This window comes from Neofelis nebulosa, chromosome 10 (genome assembly GCF_028018385.1).
Source record: "Neofelis nebulosa isolate mNeoNeb1 chromosome 10, mNeoNeb1.pri, whole genome shotgun sequence".
Taxonomy (NCBI): Eukaryota; Metazoa; Chordata; class Mammalia; order Carnivora; family Felidae; genus Neofelis; species Neofelis nebulosa.
In genome coordinates this window covers 49,220,707-49,235,740 of record NC_080791.1, presented here as the reverse complement: position 1 = coordinate 49,235,740, position 15,034 = coordinate 49,220,707, and the positions used below count along the sequence as shown (strand labels likewise).

Sequence of the window (15,034 nt, the reverse complement as noted above, 5' to 3'; positions counted from 1 at the left end):
CACCATACCAAAAATAAACTCAAAATGAGTTAACCACATAAATATGGGACCTGAAACTGAAAAGTCCTGTAAGAGAGCACAGGCAGTAATTTCTCTGACATTAGCAGTAGCAACATTTTTCTAGATATGTCTTCCAAGGCAAGGGAAGTAAAAAAAAAAAAAAAAAAAAAAAAAAACTACTGGGAGTACATAAAAATAAAAAGCTTCTGCAGCACAAAGGAAACAGTCAACAAAACTAAAAGGCAACCTATGAAATGGGAGAAGATACTTGCAAATGACACATCTGATAACAGCTTAGTATCCAAAATATATAAAGAATTTACACAACTGAACACCAAGAAAACAAATAATCCAATTAAAAAATGGGCAGAAGACATGAACAAACATTTCTCCAAAGTAGATATACAGATGGCTAACAGACACATGAAAAGATGCTCAATCAGCATCAGTCCTTGTTAGGGAAATGCAAATTAAAACTACAATGAGATTTCACCTCACATACTTGTTAGAATGGCTAAAATCAACAACAGAAGAAACAACACATGTTGGCGAGGATGTGGAGAAAAAGAACTCTCCTGCACTGTTGGTGGGAATGCAAACTGGTGTAGCCACTATAAAAAACAGTAGGGAGGGTCCTCAAAAAATGAAAAATAGCCTATAATCTAGTAATTGCACTACTGGGTATTTAACTCAAAAGATACAAAAACACTTATTCAAGGGGTACCTGGGTGGCTCAGCTGGTTAAGCATCCAACTTTGGCTCAGATCACGGTCTCATGGTTTGTGAGTTCGACCCCACATCAGGCTCTGTGCTGACAGCTCAGAGCCCAGAGCCTGCTTTGGCTACTGTGTCTTCCTCTCTCTGCCCCTCCCCTGCTCACACTTTGTCTCTCAAAAATAAACAAACATTAAAAAAATATATTTAAAAAACAAACAAAAACACTTATTCAAAGGGATGCATACACCCCTATGTTTATTGCAGTATTATATACAATAGTCAAATTATGGAAGCAGCTCAAGTGTTCATCGAATGATGAAAATGGATACAGATGTGGTATATATACACAACAGAATATTATTCAGCCATAAGAAAGAATGAAACCATGCCATTTGCAGTAACATGGAGGGAGGCAGAGACTACAATGCTAAGTAAAATAGAGAAAGACAAATACCTTATGATTTCACTCAGATGTGGAATTTAAGAAACAAATAGGCAAAGGTAAAAAAAGAGAGACACAAACCAAGAAACAGACTCTTATAAAAAAAACTGTATAGTGACAGATAGTGACTACATATATCATGGGGGAGCACTGAGTAATGTATAGAATTGGTGTATCACTACTTTGTACATTAGAAATTAATGCAACGTTGTATTAACAGTGCATCACTTGGGAGAGGAGGAATAAAAAAAGAAGGAAAATCTTAATTCCTAAGTAAAAATGAAGTATTTGTCAAGTCCAAGGGAAAAAAAAAAATACATGTGTGTGTGTGTATAAAATTACAGAAAGTAAACATTTTTAATCATAGTGATTAATTCACGATTATGAGTTTTATCAATTATATTCCACAGTCAAGCTCATTTAGCTTATTCTATGTTTTATATAAAATTATTCTTTTTCTCCACAGCACCACAATGACAACTGTAAAAAATTAATCTGATTCTCTCCTCAGTGGCAAAGTAGAATAATTCTATCTACTTTGCAAGGTTGTTAGAGGGATTACATAAGATAATATGTGAGAAATCCACAGCCTTGTGCATCTCTCACTGTAAGTTCTTAGTAAACGGCATTATCTGACTTTAAGAATTTGTGTATCCAAATTTAAAGCATCTTAATGAAATCCTTTCCAGCCATGTTTAATTAAGTCTCTTCCGTTTGTGAAAATTAACCAGAACATACACCTGACTGCAGTTAAATGTTTTTATCTAATAGGTTAGCTTTTCTCCTATGGTAGGTATTGTTTCACTCATCACCTACCACCACCTCAAATAATTCAAATAACATATAATTATCTCACACAACGAAAGCTTTGACAAAATTTCATTCTCTGTGTGACCATAATTTTATTATGACTCTTCTAACTCCTCAATCTCTTTAGATACTAACTTTACTGAAGAGTTTTGCTTTTGTTCTTTGGTCCCTTTGTAGAGAGAAAGATGCAGGTATGTTTGGCAGGTGGGTGGGTTGACAGAGATGCCATATGAAAAAGATTGTCTAATGAAATGGTCACAATTGATAATAATGAAAATATTACCTGTTGAGCTCGAGTGACCATCTCCTTATAGATACTATCCAGGCTGACATTTGATAAAGTGGTTAATGCTGATACAATTGTTTCTGCTTGTGCTTTGTCAAATCCTGTAGAGAGCAAATACATATGTGTATATATATATATATATTTTTTTTTTAATTTTTTTTAACGTTTATTTTTGAGAGAGAGACAGAGCATGAACAGGGGAGGGTCAGAGAGAGAGGGAGACACAGAATCCAAAACAGGCTCCAGGCTCGGAGCCGTCAGCACAGAGCCATCAGCACAGAGCCCGACGCGGGGCTCCAACTCACAGACCGCGAAATCACGACCTGAGCCGAAGTGGGACGTGTACGGACTGAGCCACCCAGGCGCCCAACATATGTTTATATTTTAAAAAAATGATATCCATATCAACATAGACAGCTAGAATAACTTTCCTCATCATTTAAATTTTTTACTTAAAAAAAAAATATTTGTTTATTTTTGAAAGAGGGAGAGATAGAGGATGAGTAGGGAAGAGGCAGAGAGAGAGAGAGAGAGAGAGAGAGAGACAGACAGACAGACAGACAGACACAGAAATCTGAAGCAGGCTCCAGGCTCTGAAGTGTCAGCACAGAGCCCAACGTGGGGCTCAAACTCACAAACCGTGAGATCATGACCTGATCCAAAGTCAGATGCTTAACCGACTGAGTCACGCAGGCACCCTTAAATTTTTTACTTTTTAAAAAATGGTTACAATAAAAAGTTTCAGATTATGCTAAATTACTCTTTAAAAGCATTCTGCAATTTTAATTCCCACTGATCCATTTCCCCATATTTATATCAACACTGGATACTCCTAGTTTTTTTTTTTTTTCAGTTTATAATTGGCATTAAAAAATGAAATGGCATAGCATTGTTATTTATACTTAAAATTTGCATTTCCTTAGTTAAGCACCTTACATATATTTATTGCCTATTTATATTTTTCTGTGTGCTATTTATGGCCTTTACCCATTTTCCTATAAGATACTGAACATTTCCTTATTGGTTCATATGAATTTTGTGTATTAAAGCAATAGGCTCATTATTATGTCTATTCCTAATATTTCTAACTTTACAGATGACACCCTTTGATATACAGATTTAAATATTTCAGTAGTCACACGCCAGTCTTTAGTTCACTGCTTTTGAGTTTTATGTCTTGTTTCCTCAATCTAAAAGTCTTCAAGTATTATAGCATTTTTTTTAACTTTTCCCTCATATTTTTACATTTGACTTTTTTTTTAATGTTTATTTATTTTTGACAGAGAGAGAGCGAGAGAGAGAGCATGAGTGGGGGAGGGACGGAGAGAGAGGGAGACACAGAATCCAAAGCAAGCTCCAGGCTCTGAGCTGTCAGCACACAGCCCGACATGGGGCTCCAACTCATGGACCGCGAGATTATGACCTGAGCCGAAGTCGGATGCTCAACTGACTGAGCCACCCAAGTAACCCATACATTTGACTTTTAATCAACCTGGAATTTATTTTTTCAAATGGCTAGTCATGTATCATATCAATTTATTAAATAGCCCTTCCTTTCTCTAATTTGTAATGCCTTATTGTTTGCTAAAAATATCTATGTTTACCTATCTGAATACAACTCTATTTTATTAATCAACTTTTCTTATTTTTTATTTTTTACAGTGTATTTATTTTTGAGAGAGAGAGTGACAGCATGTGCATGAGCAGGGAAGGGGCAGAGAGAGAGGGGGACAGAAGATCCAAAGCAGGCTCTGTGCTGACAGCAGTGAGCCTGACATGGGGCTCGAACTCATGAACTGTGAGATCATGACCTGAGCTGAAGCTGGACACTTAACTGAGTCACCTAGGTGCCCCATTTATCAACTTTTCTATTCCTGTATTATCACACAATTTAGTTTAAATTATTGTTTTGACAACTATTTTTTGTGCTTGTTCCTTTTTCTTTTTTGCTATTCCTAAGCAGTCCTTGTACTTACACATGAACTTTAGTATCAGCCTAGAAACTCTGCAGTTTTTTTCTACATAATTGAAATCATACTGCATATGTAATGTTATATGTTCTCTATCTTGAGTATTTCTCATTATCAGTAAATATTCTTCAAGCAATACCATTTTCATGACTGTAAAATATTCCACTGTATGGATAGCACTTGTATTTCAACTGATTCTTAATTGTCCATAATAATGATACTGTCTTGACTAGGTAATTTACTATGACTGTTGTTAAATTCTTTCAAGAGTTATCCGTTTCTTACCATGAGTTTCCAAATCCTGAACCAGTGCATGGGTATCAAACGTTAATTTCCTTTGTTCTAAAGGAGTTAGGTCCACTCGCCTCATATCATATCCTTCCTTGGTTGTGGTGGTGAAAAAGTCTGAAAAGAGAAGACAGGGTTTTTTCCTTGTAGGAACTAACACAAATGTGCCACTTTAGCTTCTCAAGCATTTCTCTCATCTATTTACAATACAGTTCTAGCTCTTCTACTTAGGAATTCTGTAATTTCAAGGAAGAAGACGGGTTCCTCTGAGCCTTGGACTCTTTTATCTGAAAAGTGTCTAAAAGTACTCTGTACACGGCAAACATTCAATAAATGCTTCCTTTCCTTCTTTCAGTATGATGTTTTATTTGTTAAGAGTCAGTAAAAAGTTGTAATGTAATATACATCAAAAGCTTTGGATATCACTGTCACGTCTCTCATTACTGGAAGAGTGGAAACCATCCAACTCTCCTAGGTGCTAAGATGTCTTTCACAGAGCTATGATAATTATTTATACCTACATCCTCATATAAAGTAGCTTTTTGAACTCCCACTCTCCTACATATCCAGCTTATTTCCATCACAGTCCTCAGTTCTAATCTGAACTCGTCTTGTTTGTCTCTCTGAACCAGACTACAAGCTCTAGGACACTTTGTGTTTTTCATCACTGTATCTTCGGTACCTAGAACGGTACTTGGCAAATAATTGGGTCACAATATTTTGTTGAATCAATCAATGAATCTGATTTTAAATCCTGGAGTATTTACTAGAGGCAACACAAAAGCCCTAGCAAATTTCTTATCTTTGAAATAAATGTACCATTTCAATAAATTCCCAATTTTTAACCTAGACACAGTACGGTCCTTTTCCACATATTGCTGGCGAATTTCATTAAAAAGTATTCTCTTTCAGCAAGAACTCTGTTTACATTCAACTTCATTACTATTACTATATATTAAGTAAAATAACAGCTAATTAGTATAATTATTAATTGAACACAAGGTACTGTACTAGATGTTTTATATACTACAAAGGCAAGGTGGCATTATCCATTTTAGATAAGGTAAGTGAACCTAAGGTAAAGCATTTTACCTCCAGTCACAGAGTCATTAGTGAATTCAGACTCAGGTCTTGTGACTCCAAAGCTCAGGCTCTGTCACCCTATGCTGTCTCTCTTTTTTATCCCAAACCACTTAATATACGTAGGTACTTAAAAAGACACAGCTGCAACCTCAAGTATTGCTTTTCTGGTAGGTACTGTAGGGAAAATGCAATTCTTTCCTATATCCTTCCAGCAATATCCTTCCAGCCAACAGACACTTGAGCACCAGGTACAGAGGATGATGAGAAAACCAGACATAACTGATGTCTTTGCTGACTTTGTGGACTAGTAAGTGGGCAGGAAAGATAGGTTTAAAAACAGTATCTAAATATAAACTCTAAATTCAAATGATGAAAAAGTGATGCCCAGTCCTTTAGATCAATTTATTTAAATACTCAGATAAATTGTTTAGAGATAATGGGAATCAGATGTAAAAGTGGATCAATTTTGAACACATACACACACATATTAGCACAGCAGTCAGCAATCTTTTTGGCTTTGAGTGCCATCTAGAAGAGTTCAGCAATGTGCCTGTGTGTCAATATTAGACCTGAGGAGGAAAAGAAAAAAATTGGAGGAAAAAGAGGGGCAGATTTCAGCAATATTTCCAGTAACAATTGTATTAGGATTGATTAGTACCTGAAGTTATCTCTCCTTGATTAGAAGTTTAGTATTTTATTCAAGGTTTACTTGGTGGCGGAGGAGAGAGGGTAATATTTATATGACATGATACTGCTTTCACACCTAATACTTATCCTTAAAATTCTCATGTTATGGATGAGGAAAACAGGCTCAGAAGTGCTAAGTAACTGCCTGAGATGTTATGGTCTCAGAGCTAGGCAGGTTAGTGCACAACTCCTCTGATTTCAGTCAACAAACATTTGAATGCCTTTCACAAAAGGCAGCTTCCTACTGAATATGGGAGAGACACCAAATACCTAACACAGCCACAATCTGCAGGGTGCAGCTGCAGTCTCCTGTCTCCCCTCTTTGGCTCTCTGCTCTTAAGGATTCTTTTAACTCTTTAATTCTCTGAATAACTTAAGAAAGCTCTCCTTTTCTTTGCCTGCTCATGTTTATCCTTCTGAGTTCAGTTTGAATGTCTCCTCCTCCAGAAAGCCTGCCCAGACTGTCTTACGTCAGGTGTTGCTTGTTCACAGGATCCTAGAACAGTTTTGCCACACCTCATGAATTACACATTTATATGACTGTTAACTGCTTACAGTTGGCCTGACCTGAAATGCATGCTGTGTCTACCAAAAACCTGGGTCCGAGACAGCACCCAAATAACAGCTTAAGTCTGAACAAACCACGAAAGAAACCAGAACTCTCAGAACACAGATTACTCCAGACAGACCTCGGAGAGGGAGGGGATTGCCAGCCTCATTTGATAATAAAAAGGAACCAAGCGCTGAGAAAGAAAAGCCCGAGGGACTCTAGTGGTGGAGCCAGGTGGGAGCCCCAGGCTTTCACGGGCTCGCTCTCAAAAGAGGAGAAGCGGTTCTCTACTCAGTCCTGGCCCCTCCGCCCCAATCTAAGCGGGCGAGATGCAGCGGCGGGGTCGCCAGCACCAGGGACTGGGAGGGGCGTGGCACTCTTGTCTACCGCTCGCCGGAGCAGGCACGAACCACCCGCAATATCCCCAAATAGCACGCAGGCATCGACACCAAGCCGTCTCGTCTCACCTCTCCGCAGGGCCGGCGAGAAACGCCCGCCGAGGATGGAAACCCGGCGGCCGGCACGGCCGTCAGAGCACAGGAGCCGCCAAACACTGCGACTCCACATTTCCTGTTTTCAGGCTGGCGGGTGGAGGTGAGAGGCTGGCTGAATCACGCTCAGGCTTTCGGGCAACGTAGTTCTGGCACCACGAGGATTCTGGGAAGTGTAGTTTTCGGCCTGCAGCAAAAGTCCTTCCCAGCGCAGATTCTAACCTCGGTACCGTTAAGACGGGCCTCTTTACAGACGGACCCACAGTTCACGAGCATGGTTCACAGAGGCTCCGCTCCTTCCACTGCCCTTTCCCAACCGGCGCACGACGTTACCACTCTAAGAAAGCGGGACCTTGTCTGAGAACTTTCTGGCGCCCGTTTCCTAGCAATGAGGTACAGCTCAACAGCGGAAGTCCCCCGGGAAAACCCAGAGGCCATTACGCCCCTGGGTGTGAGATTGCGTCACACCCTACCGCCCAGCAACCTGGGACCTGAAATCCTCATCCGCTGAGTATTCCGGGGAATCGCGCAGAAACCTGGGAAACGTAGTCCAGCGAGGTGCTCATTCTTGCTGCTTCATGGCCTACTCCTTTGCCCTCTTGTGCACAGGAGGACGAACTGCAGTTAGTTTAGTTACGGTCTTGAGGGAAACAATTTCTCCGTTTCCAGAGCCGTGCTGCTTTTCGTCACTTACCCTCTGAGACTTGTTACCTCAGACTTTGTTCCACACGGAAAAAATGTTAAAAGTAACAACACACAGTAATTCTGGGGTTCAAATATGTTGATATGTTCTTCGTAAATTCTAAAGTGGTACACAATGGTTGGGTTTTAGTGGCTTAATTATTCTCACAAGGATGTAAACAGTTACTCTAAGATTTTTCTAGCTATTTGTTTTCAAAGCTTTGTCAGCATCAGTTGCATAACAAGCACCATTGTAAGCACTGAGGCACATTAAAGAACAGCACTTGATTCCTGCCAGCAAGGGCTTTAACAGGCAATTTATGGAGAGGGAATATAAGTGGTTATTTAAAAATTGAAAAATAAAACAAAACTCAGTTTAATCTCACCAGTTAAATGAAAAAACAAACATAAAGATATACCAGTTTTACTGATTAAAATTTAAAAAAAAATTATCGATGCCAGCAAATATGCAATTACATCGGGTCACTTACACTGCTGGCAAGAATGTAAGTTAGTACCTTTAGAAAGCAATTTAATAATATATATGAAATTCTAATAAAAATGAATAGCCAGAGGTTCACTTCTAACAATCTGTTCTGAGAAAAAATAACCTTAACTGTAGCTAAGATTTTTAAGAATTAAAACCCTGGAATGTTACTTATAATAGTAAAACTTTAGAAATAATTTAAATATTCAAGGTGATTCAGCAACTTGCACAAATGTTCCAAATTGGAATAGTATACAGTCATATAATTGGAATTATTATACAAATGGGAATATTATAGAATCATGGAATATTCTATGAGCGTCACTATAGATGAGGGAGCATGGGGCGGGCTAAGGACAAAGTGCAAGCTAGCATCCCCCCTCCCACCCCCAAGGTGGGATGTGTGTGATATTCCTCAGGCACTTCTGGCTGACCAAGGACAAAGGAAAGGAAAGAAAACAAATGGCCAATTGATAGAGATCACAGTCATACAGACTATGGGTTTCCATCAGTTTACAAATATTTTAGTAAGTTACAAGAAAAAGGCAATCTTATCTATTCTCCTAATCTCCAGAAGCCTGTAGACTGTTTCCTGGACCCCCAACATCACCCCTCCATAGTGATAATGGGAAACAAAGGCAAGAAGGAAATGGCAGGTAAAATTAAATTCTCAAATACAGAGTATAATATTTCTCCAGGAACCCCCTATTGTCTTAATGTTAATGCCTACTAGAGGGACAACAATCTTAGTTTGACAATAGCAAGTTTTTGGGTATCTTAGGAGTCGTCTTTAGCATATCAAAGTCCCTCTGGAGGCCTCTCTTTTGACTTTACCTTCCCAACTCCATAGTATAAAACCAGCCATTCTTCACAGCACCGACATAGCTCTTTCTGCCCATGGGTCGTGTTCTGTGCGTTAATAAAATCACTTTTTTGCACCAAAGATGTCTTCAAGAATTCTTTCTTGGTCACCAGCTCCCGAGCCCCCACCATCACCCCAAAACCTCATCGGTATGATATCATTATTTAAAAAAATTCTTTATATATACACACATACATCAAAGTTATGACATATACACATGCGTATATTTATACATATACATATATGTATATAAATGTATACATATATGCACATCATGTATATATATATATATATATATATATATCTCCAATATGATTGTAATTCTGCCTAATGTTATGATGATTACTGTTCTGGAGAAGCTTACAGACTACTGGAGGATAAAGACCAGTAAGTGGGACCACAATATTTTTAATTACCTAAAGTAATGATTATGAAAAAAGCTACACCTCTTTATATGTTAATATTTATTGGTTATTATTTACATTACTGTAAAACTCCACAACAGAAATGAAGTTTTGATTAGTCACGTGACCAAAGCTGCGCCAATCATTCTCTTTCATGGACCGAGCAAGCTGAGTCAGGAATTCTTAATCATCTTCTGAAGCTGGTTGGCACTACAGCAAGTGAATTTGGGGGCTGAGACAGCCATACTCTGACAGTGGGCAGGAGAAGTGCACAGAAGTAGAAGCAGGAATAGCAGATAGAGCGAGAGTCCAGACAGTATTCAGCTAACAGATCTAACCACTCCCTGAGACCTCCCTGATGTACCTGTGTGTGTTTCCAAACTCTCCATTGTTGCTTTCCATTTGTATGTGAAAGCCTTAATTTATAAAAATATTTTCACATATATTGTTAATATTTCCTCATAAGTTTGTTGGCAGGAATAAAAGACGTAATGCATGTAAAATAATTAGCACAGTGCCTGGTGCATATAAACACCCAATAAGCAAGAGCTACTTTTATTAATAATGCCTGTTGACTTTACTCAATATTGGGAAGTAATTCTCCGTGAGTCTCTCACATTTCTGCATGTCTTGCACACAGAGGCCCTGCCTGCCTTTTGCTATGGACTCTCTTTTTAAAGAATTTTGTATAATGAGGAGCCTTGGGAAATTCAGTGTCCTTCTGGAGCAAAACGTCCCATGCTTATTGCCTATTATAAAAGATTTGGGTTTTTCTGCTCAGAGTTCCTCTCTGTGACGTAGTGCACACTCAGGCACACGCCTGGGCCTGTGTATGTCACCACCATGGGAGTGAGGGCTGGGGGAGCTGCGTAATATGCCGAGGCTCAGGCTGCTGGCCATGCCTTAGGTAATTACATCCTGTCTCTGACCAAGGAGTCTTGTGTCTTCCGTCAGCATTCATGAAATTGTGGCTGGCTAACTTGTTATTTGCAAATAGGGTAAGATCTCAGACCCTTCACAGTTCTTAACAATCACTGCCTTTCTAGACTTGAAGACAATTTTCATTTTTTCAGTTTCACAGAAATCTCTGAGTGCCAGCTAGCTTTAAGGCTAGATGTTGTGAGGAGTGGAAAGAAACACAGCTCAGGGGCTCCTGGGTGGCTCAGTCGGTTAAGTGACCAAGTCTTGATTCCGGCTCAGGTCACAATTTCCTGGATCCTGAGTTCGAGCCCCGCATCAGCCTCTGTGCTGACATTGCGGAGCCTGCTTAGGATTCTCTCTCTTTCACTCTCTCACTCCCTCTGTCTCTCCCTCTCTCTCTGCTCCTCTCTTGTCGTGTGCATACACACGCTCTCTGTCTCTCTCTCGAAATAAAGAATAAATTAAAAAAAACTTAAAAGAAACATAGCTTGATCAATTGTTTGTGTTCCTACTATTTGCAAAGATTTCTGCTCTCTGAGAACTTGTAACCTAGTTGGGAGAATAGAACAAGTATACCAATAACTTCCACACAATGCAGTGATGGACTAGTGCCATCTAAGTGTTATAGAGAAGAAATCCTTCAGTTCAATTGTGGATGATAGTTCTCAGTCATGGTTATCGAGGAGAGAGAAGATTTAAGCCCTGTGTTAATGGGTTTTCTTAGGCACAGATTGTAGGGATAAGATCTAGGAGAAAGGATTGGCGTAAACAAGGATAATTTAGTAATCTCCACAGTCCTCACTTCGGGGCTTTTACAAATGGTATTCCCTCAACTTGGAGCACTTTCTCCTCCTCTTTACCTGGTGAATTCTTTCCTATCCTTCAGACCCTAGTTTAAATGCCAGCTCTTTTGTGCCCCCGGTCACATGTAGTCTTCGTGTTTTTGTTACGAACTCCTGTAGGAACATGTGTCCCTGCCTGCGCCCCTGCACTTCCTATTTGTATCCTCCATGATGGCAGAGACACATCTGTCACTGTTTTCTCCAACACCTGGCATCATGCCTGGCTCATAACGAGCCTTCGGTAAATGTGTGTTGAATGAACCAATACATGTACGAAATATAGTCATAGTTTGGTGAGGAGATCTGATAGACTGGGGCACAGGATTAATTTGGAAGATTGGGTGGGATGGGTGGAGATAAAACTGAAAACAAGAATAAAAAGACTAAGCAACTGAGTTTGTACAGTAGACTCTTAGGAGATTTGGAAAGTTTTTTTAAAAAAATCATTTATTTTAAAAACATGCTTATTTATTTATTTATTTTGAGAGAGAAAGAGCACATGGAAGAGCAGGAGAAGGGGAGAGGGAAAGGGGGAGGGAGAGAGAAAATCTCAGGTTCCGTGCTGTCAGCACAGAGCCCCACGCAGGGCTCGATCTCACCAACTGTGAGATCATGAGCTGAGTTGAAATCAAAAGTTGTACACTTAGCTGACTGCACCGCCCAGGTACCTCTAGACCTCAGAGATTTCCAAACAAAAACAGGAAATGAAAGTCTTGAGGACAAAATGTTGATATTGAAACAGGACTCTGGAAGCGTCTCAGAGAAGTTATTACACGAAATGAGATACTCATTTTTATCACTCACAGATATTCTGCAGACCTGAGCTGAAATCAAGAGTCGGGTGCCTAACCTACTGAGCTACCCAGGTGCCCTAATTTTGAGTTTTTAAACCCAAACTGATAAAAGCCGGTTTGAGTACCTTTCCAGGAAACACTTTTTGCCATTCAGTAGTACAGGCTTATGAATCATTGCTCTTCTCAGTGTCTGAAGACATGGCCTGGCCATGAGAAGTGCTCTCTCTCAGAAAGCAGCCTAGTTTATCCATACCTCAGAGGCCAACAGTGTAGCAGGGGAGTGGGTCTTACCTTTTTCATTGTGAAGGACCACTGTTAATTATGTTTTTATTCCTATGAATCCCAAATTTAAAGCTATCTTAAACTCTTTACCAACTGTATACATGAAGCCATTACTTAATTTCCTATTTTTTTTTTTTATCATTTTAAGACATAGATAACTACCACTTAGTGAGTGGGACATATGTAGTGCTGATCCAACACTTTGCTGATGGTGTCCAACTAAAGGCGAAAATACTTGCCAATTTCTTTGGTGGTTTTCAGTTTCATCTCCAGTGATGGTACAATTTCCTCAGGCATTGTGAAATTCCAAGTCCCTCCTGAGGACCCCAATACTTTTCTTCTGAGGCCCAGAGGTCTGGGAACCCAGGCTGGACATAATTGCAAGAGATGACCAGTAGCCTTCCAGCTCTGTGAATGTAGCTCTGGTGACCTCAGGGAGAGAAGATGCAGCTTGGACCACTCCTTGCATTATCCTTTTCTCTCAGAATAGGTGATCTGAAGGAATCCAAATGCATTTTTTAAAGCAGGTGAATGAGGATTTGAGACACAGATGGGACCCAGTGGGCTCCTTTTCCTTCCCTAGTTTACTCTGAGTTTTTGACACTAGAGGGAGTATGTGGACAGAACAGAAGATCATCCTTTGTCTTTATTTCTGCAACTAATTTTACAGTTTTTGTGAATCCTTGAGTCAGAAGAGCCCATTGTCACAAAAGTTGTGTGCTATTTTATATTTCATTTCACACTTTCACGGCTTGAAAGTGACCATCCTCTATCCCCTACAAATCTGGGACCTTTTTTTCCTGAATGTACTAGGGAGCTGGCACTGACACAATGCACCCAATACAAGTTTGCTGATTACAGCAAAGAGAAAGATGAAAAGAAAAGGAAAGAAAAAGAAAACAAAAGAATTGGTAAAACATTATTATATTTTGCAATGTTACATCACACCTGACAGTGTCTCTCATTGATTATTCATTTATTCCTTCAACTAATCCATATTGAGCACTATTTATGGTATCAGACACTGTGCTAAGCCATGAGGATCCAGACATAAGACACAGTCCTACCCTCAGATTGCTATCAGCCTAACTGTAGTCAATACTATGATGAAGGAGAAGGGTGCCAAGGGGATGTGTAAGAGAGGCTTATACTACCCAAAGCAGGAAGCAAGCCCTGGGAAGTCTTTCATTTGCAAGGATGAGTAAAAAAATTATTTAGTTAAGTGGAGTTGGTGGATAGTGGTATGAAGTGTGCAAAAAGCAATAGCACTTGCAAAAGCCCAGAAGTACACGTGGGAGAATGGCTGGTGGAGAGAATGGGCTGAGGATAGAGGGATTCAGAGGCTGGGGTTGGAACAGGTGGGGCTGGCCCTCAAGCTCTCTTTGACTCCTTTTGTGGCTATGGAGGATTCACTGAAGGGTGTTAGGCTGGGGAGTGTCATTAAAAAGAAAGGGTGTTTGCCTGTTCTTTACTCAGTCCTTTAGTCTAGACTTCTGGGAATCAGGGCCATGCATTTCACCGAGGTCTCTTGTCCTAGATACCAACCTGGAGGATCTTCGAGAGCCAGGATCTTTCCTGGCCAGAGATAAACCCTTGCCTGGCAGAGTTCGTAGCTCCAGCCTCAAGGTGTCTGATCAGAGAAACCTTCCTCATGGGATGGCTTGGCTGCCTTGAATCTCAAAGGAACCTGCCTGGGAAAAAGGACTTCAGGGTCTCCTCATCTTCAGGGCCAATTTCTGCACTGGTGTTGGCAAATCTTGCCAAAGCCTCATGTGGCTCATGTCCTCCCTTCCCTAACCATGGAGTGGGACATTCATCTCCAAAGAACTTCTGATACGTTGCTTTATCTCTTCATGGGAGCCCATTCATATACATGAACGCATTTGAGCTCCTTAGCAACTCCATGAGTTGGGGATTATTGCTCCTATTTCACAGATGGGAAAACTGAGGTTCAGAAGACTGAAGTGACCTGTGTCTCAGGTCACAGAGCAAGTAAGGAGTGGAGATCAGAACTGAACGCACTGCACATGGTACAGAGAAGTCGCACCATCACTTTCCCCTCCACCATTTATTTTCATTGGGCACAGGGCACAAACTGTGAAATCATGGCTACTGTTAGGGACACATGACCTCTCATCCTCCAAGAGGCTATTTCACATCTTTTTTCATTCATTCAGTATGTAAACTCTCTAAGACAGGGGTGGCAAATAGGTTTCATCTTCATGACAACTCTTTTCGATAGACCGCTCAGAAGAAAGCATTGGATTGTACAAGGCCACATCCCGGTGCAGTAGGAAAGAACACTACTGTTGATTGGCAAAGTCTGCTATGGATCTAGGAGAGGGAAGGGGCAGGACATATGCCATTTCTAGTAGATAAAGATCATGCTTCCCTTGGGTTTCCACAATCCTGCGCTAGGTCGTGATATGTCCACTGA

At 40.1% G+C, this 15,034-nt stretch overlaps 1 protein-coding gene and 1 long non-coding RNA gene across 5 annotated transcripts in view; one reads left to right on the top strand and one right to left on the bottom strand.

Annotated features, from left to right (window-relative positions):
* Positions 1-7,795, bottom strand: part of CCDC90B (coiled-coil domain containing 90B) — a 46,702-nt gene extending 38,907 nt beyond the window's left edge. Inside the window, exons 1-3 of one of the 4 annotated variants that reach the window (XM_058687628.1) lie at positions 7,301-7,795; positions 4,511-4,630; positions 2,253-2,356 (exon numbers count right to left, since the gene is read on the bottom strand). In XM_058687628.1, the coding sequence (XP_058543611.1) occupies positions 2,253-2,356; positions 4,511-4,630; positions 7,301-7,400 (324 nt within the window). In that variant the 5' untranslated portion in view covers positions 7,401-7,795. The remainder of the gene's footprint in view (positions 1-2,252; positions 2,357-4,510; positions 4,631-7,300) is intronic. The other 3 variants (XM_058687626.1, XM_058687625.1, XM_058687627.1) reach the window with 3 other exon arrangements.
* Positions 2,820-4,867, top strand: LOC131487192 (uncharacterized). Its single transcript, XR_009249653.1, has 2 exons — positions 2,820-3,718; positions 3,918-4,867. It is a non-coding gene; the product is annotated as an uncharacterized LOC131487192 (long non-coding RNA).
* Positions 7,796-15,034: the final 7,239 nt, after the last annotated feature.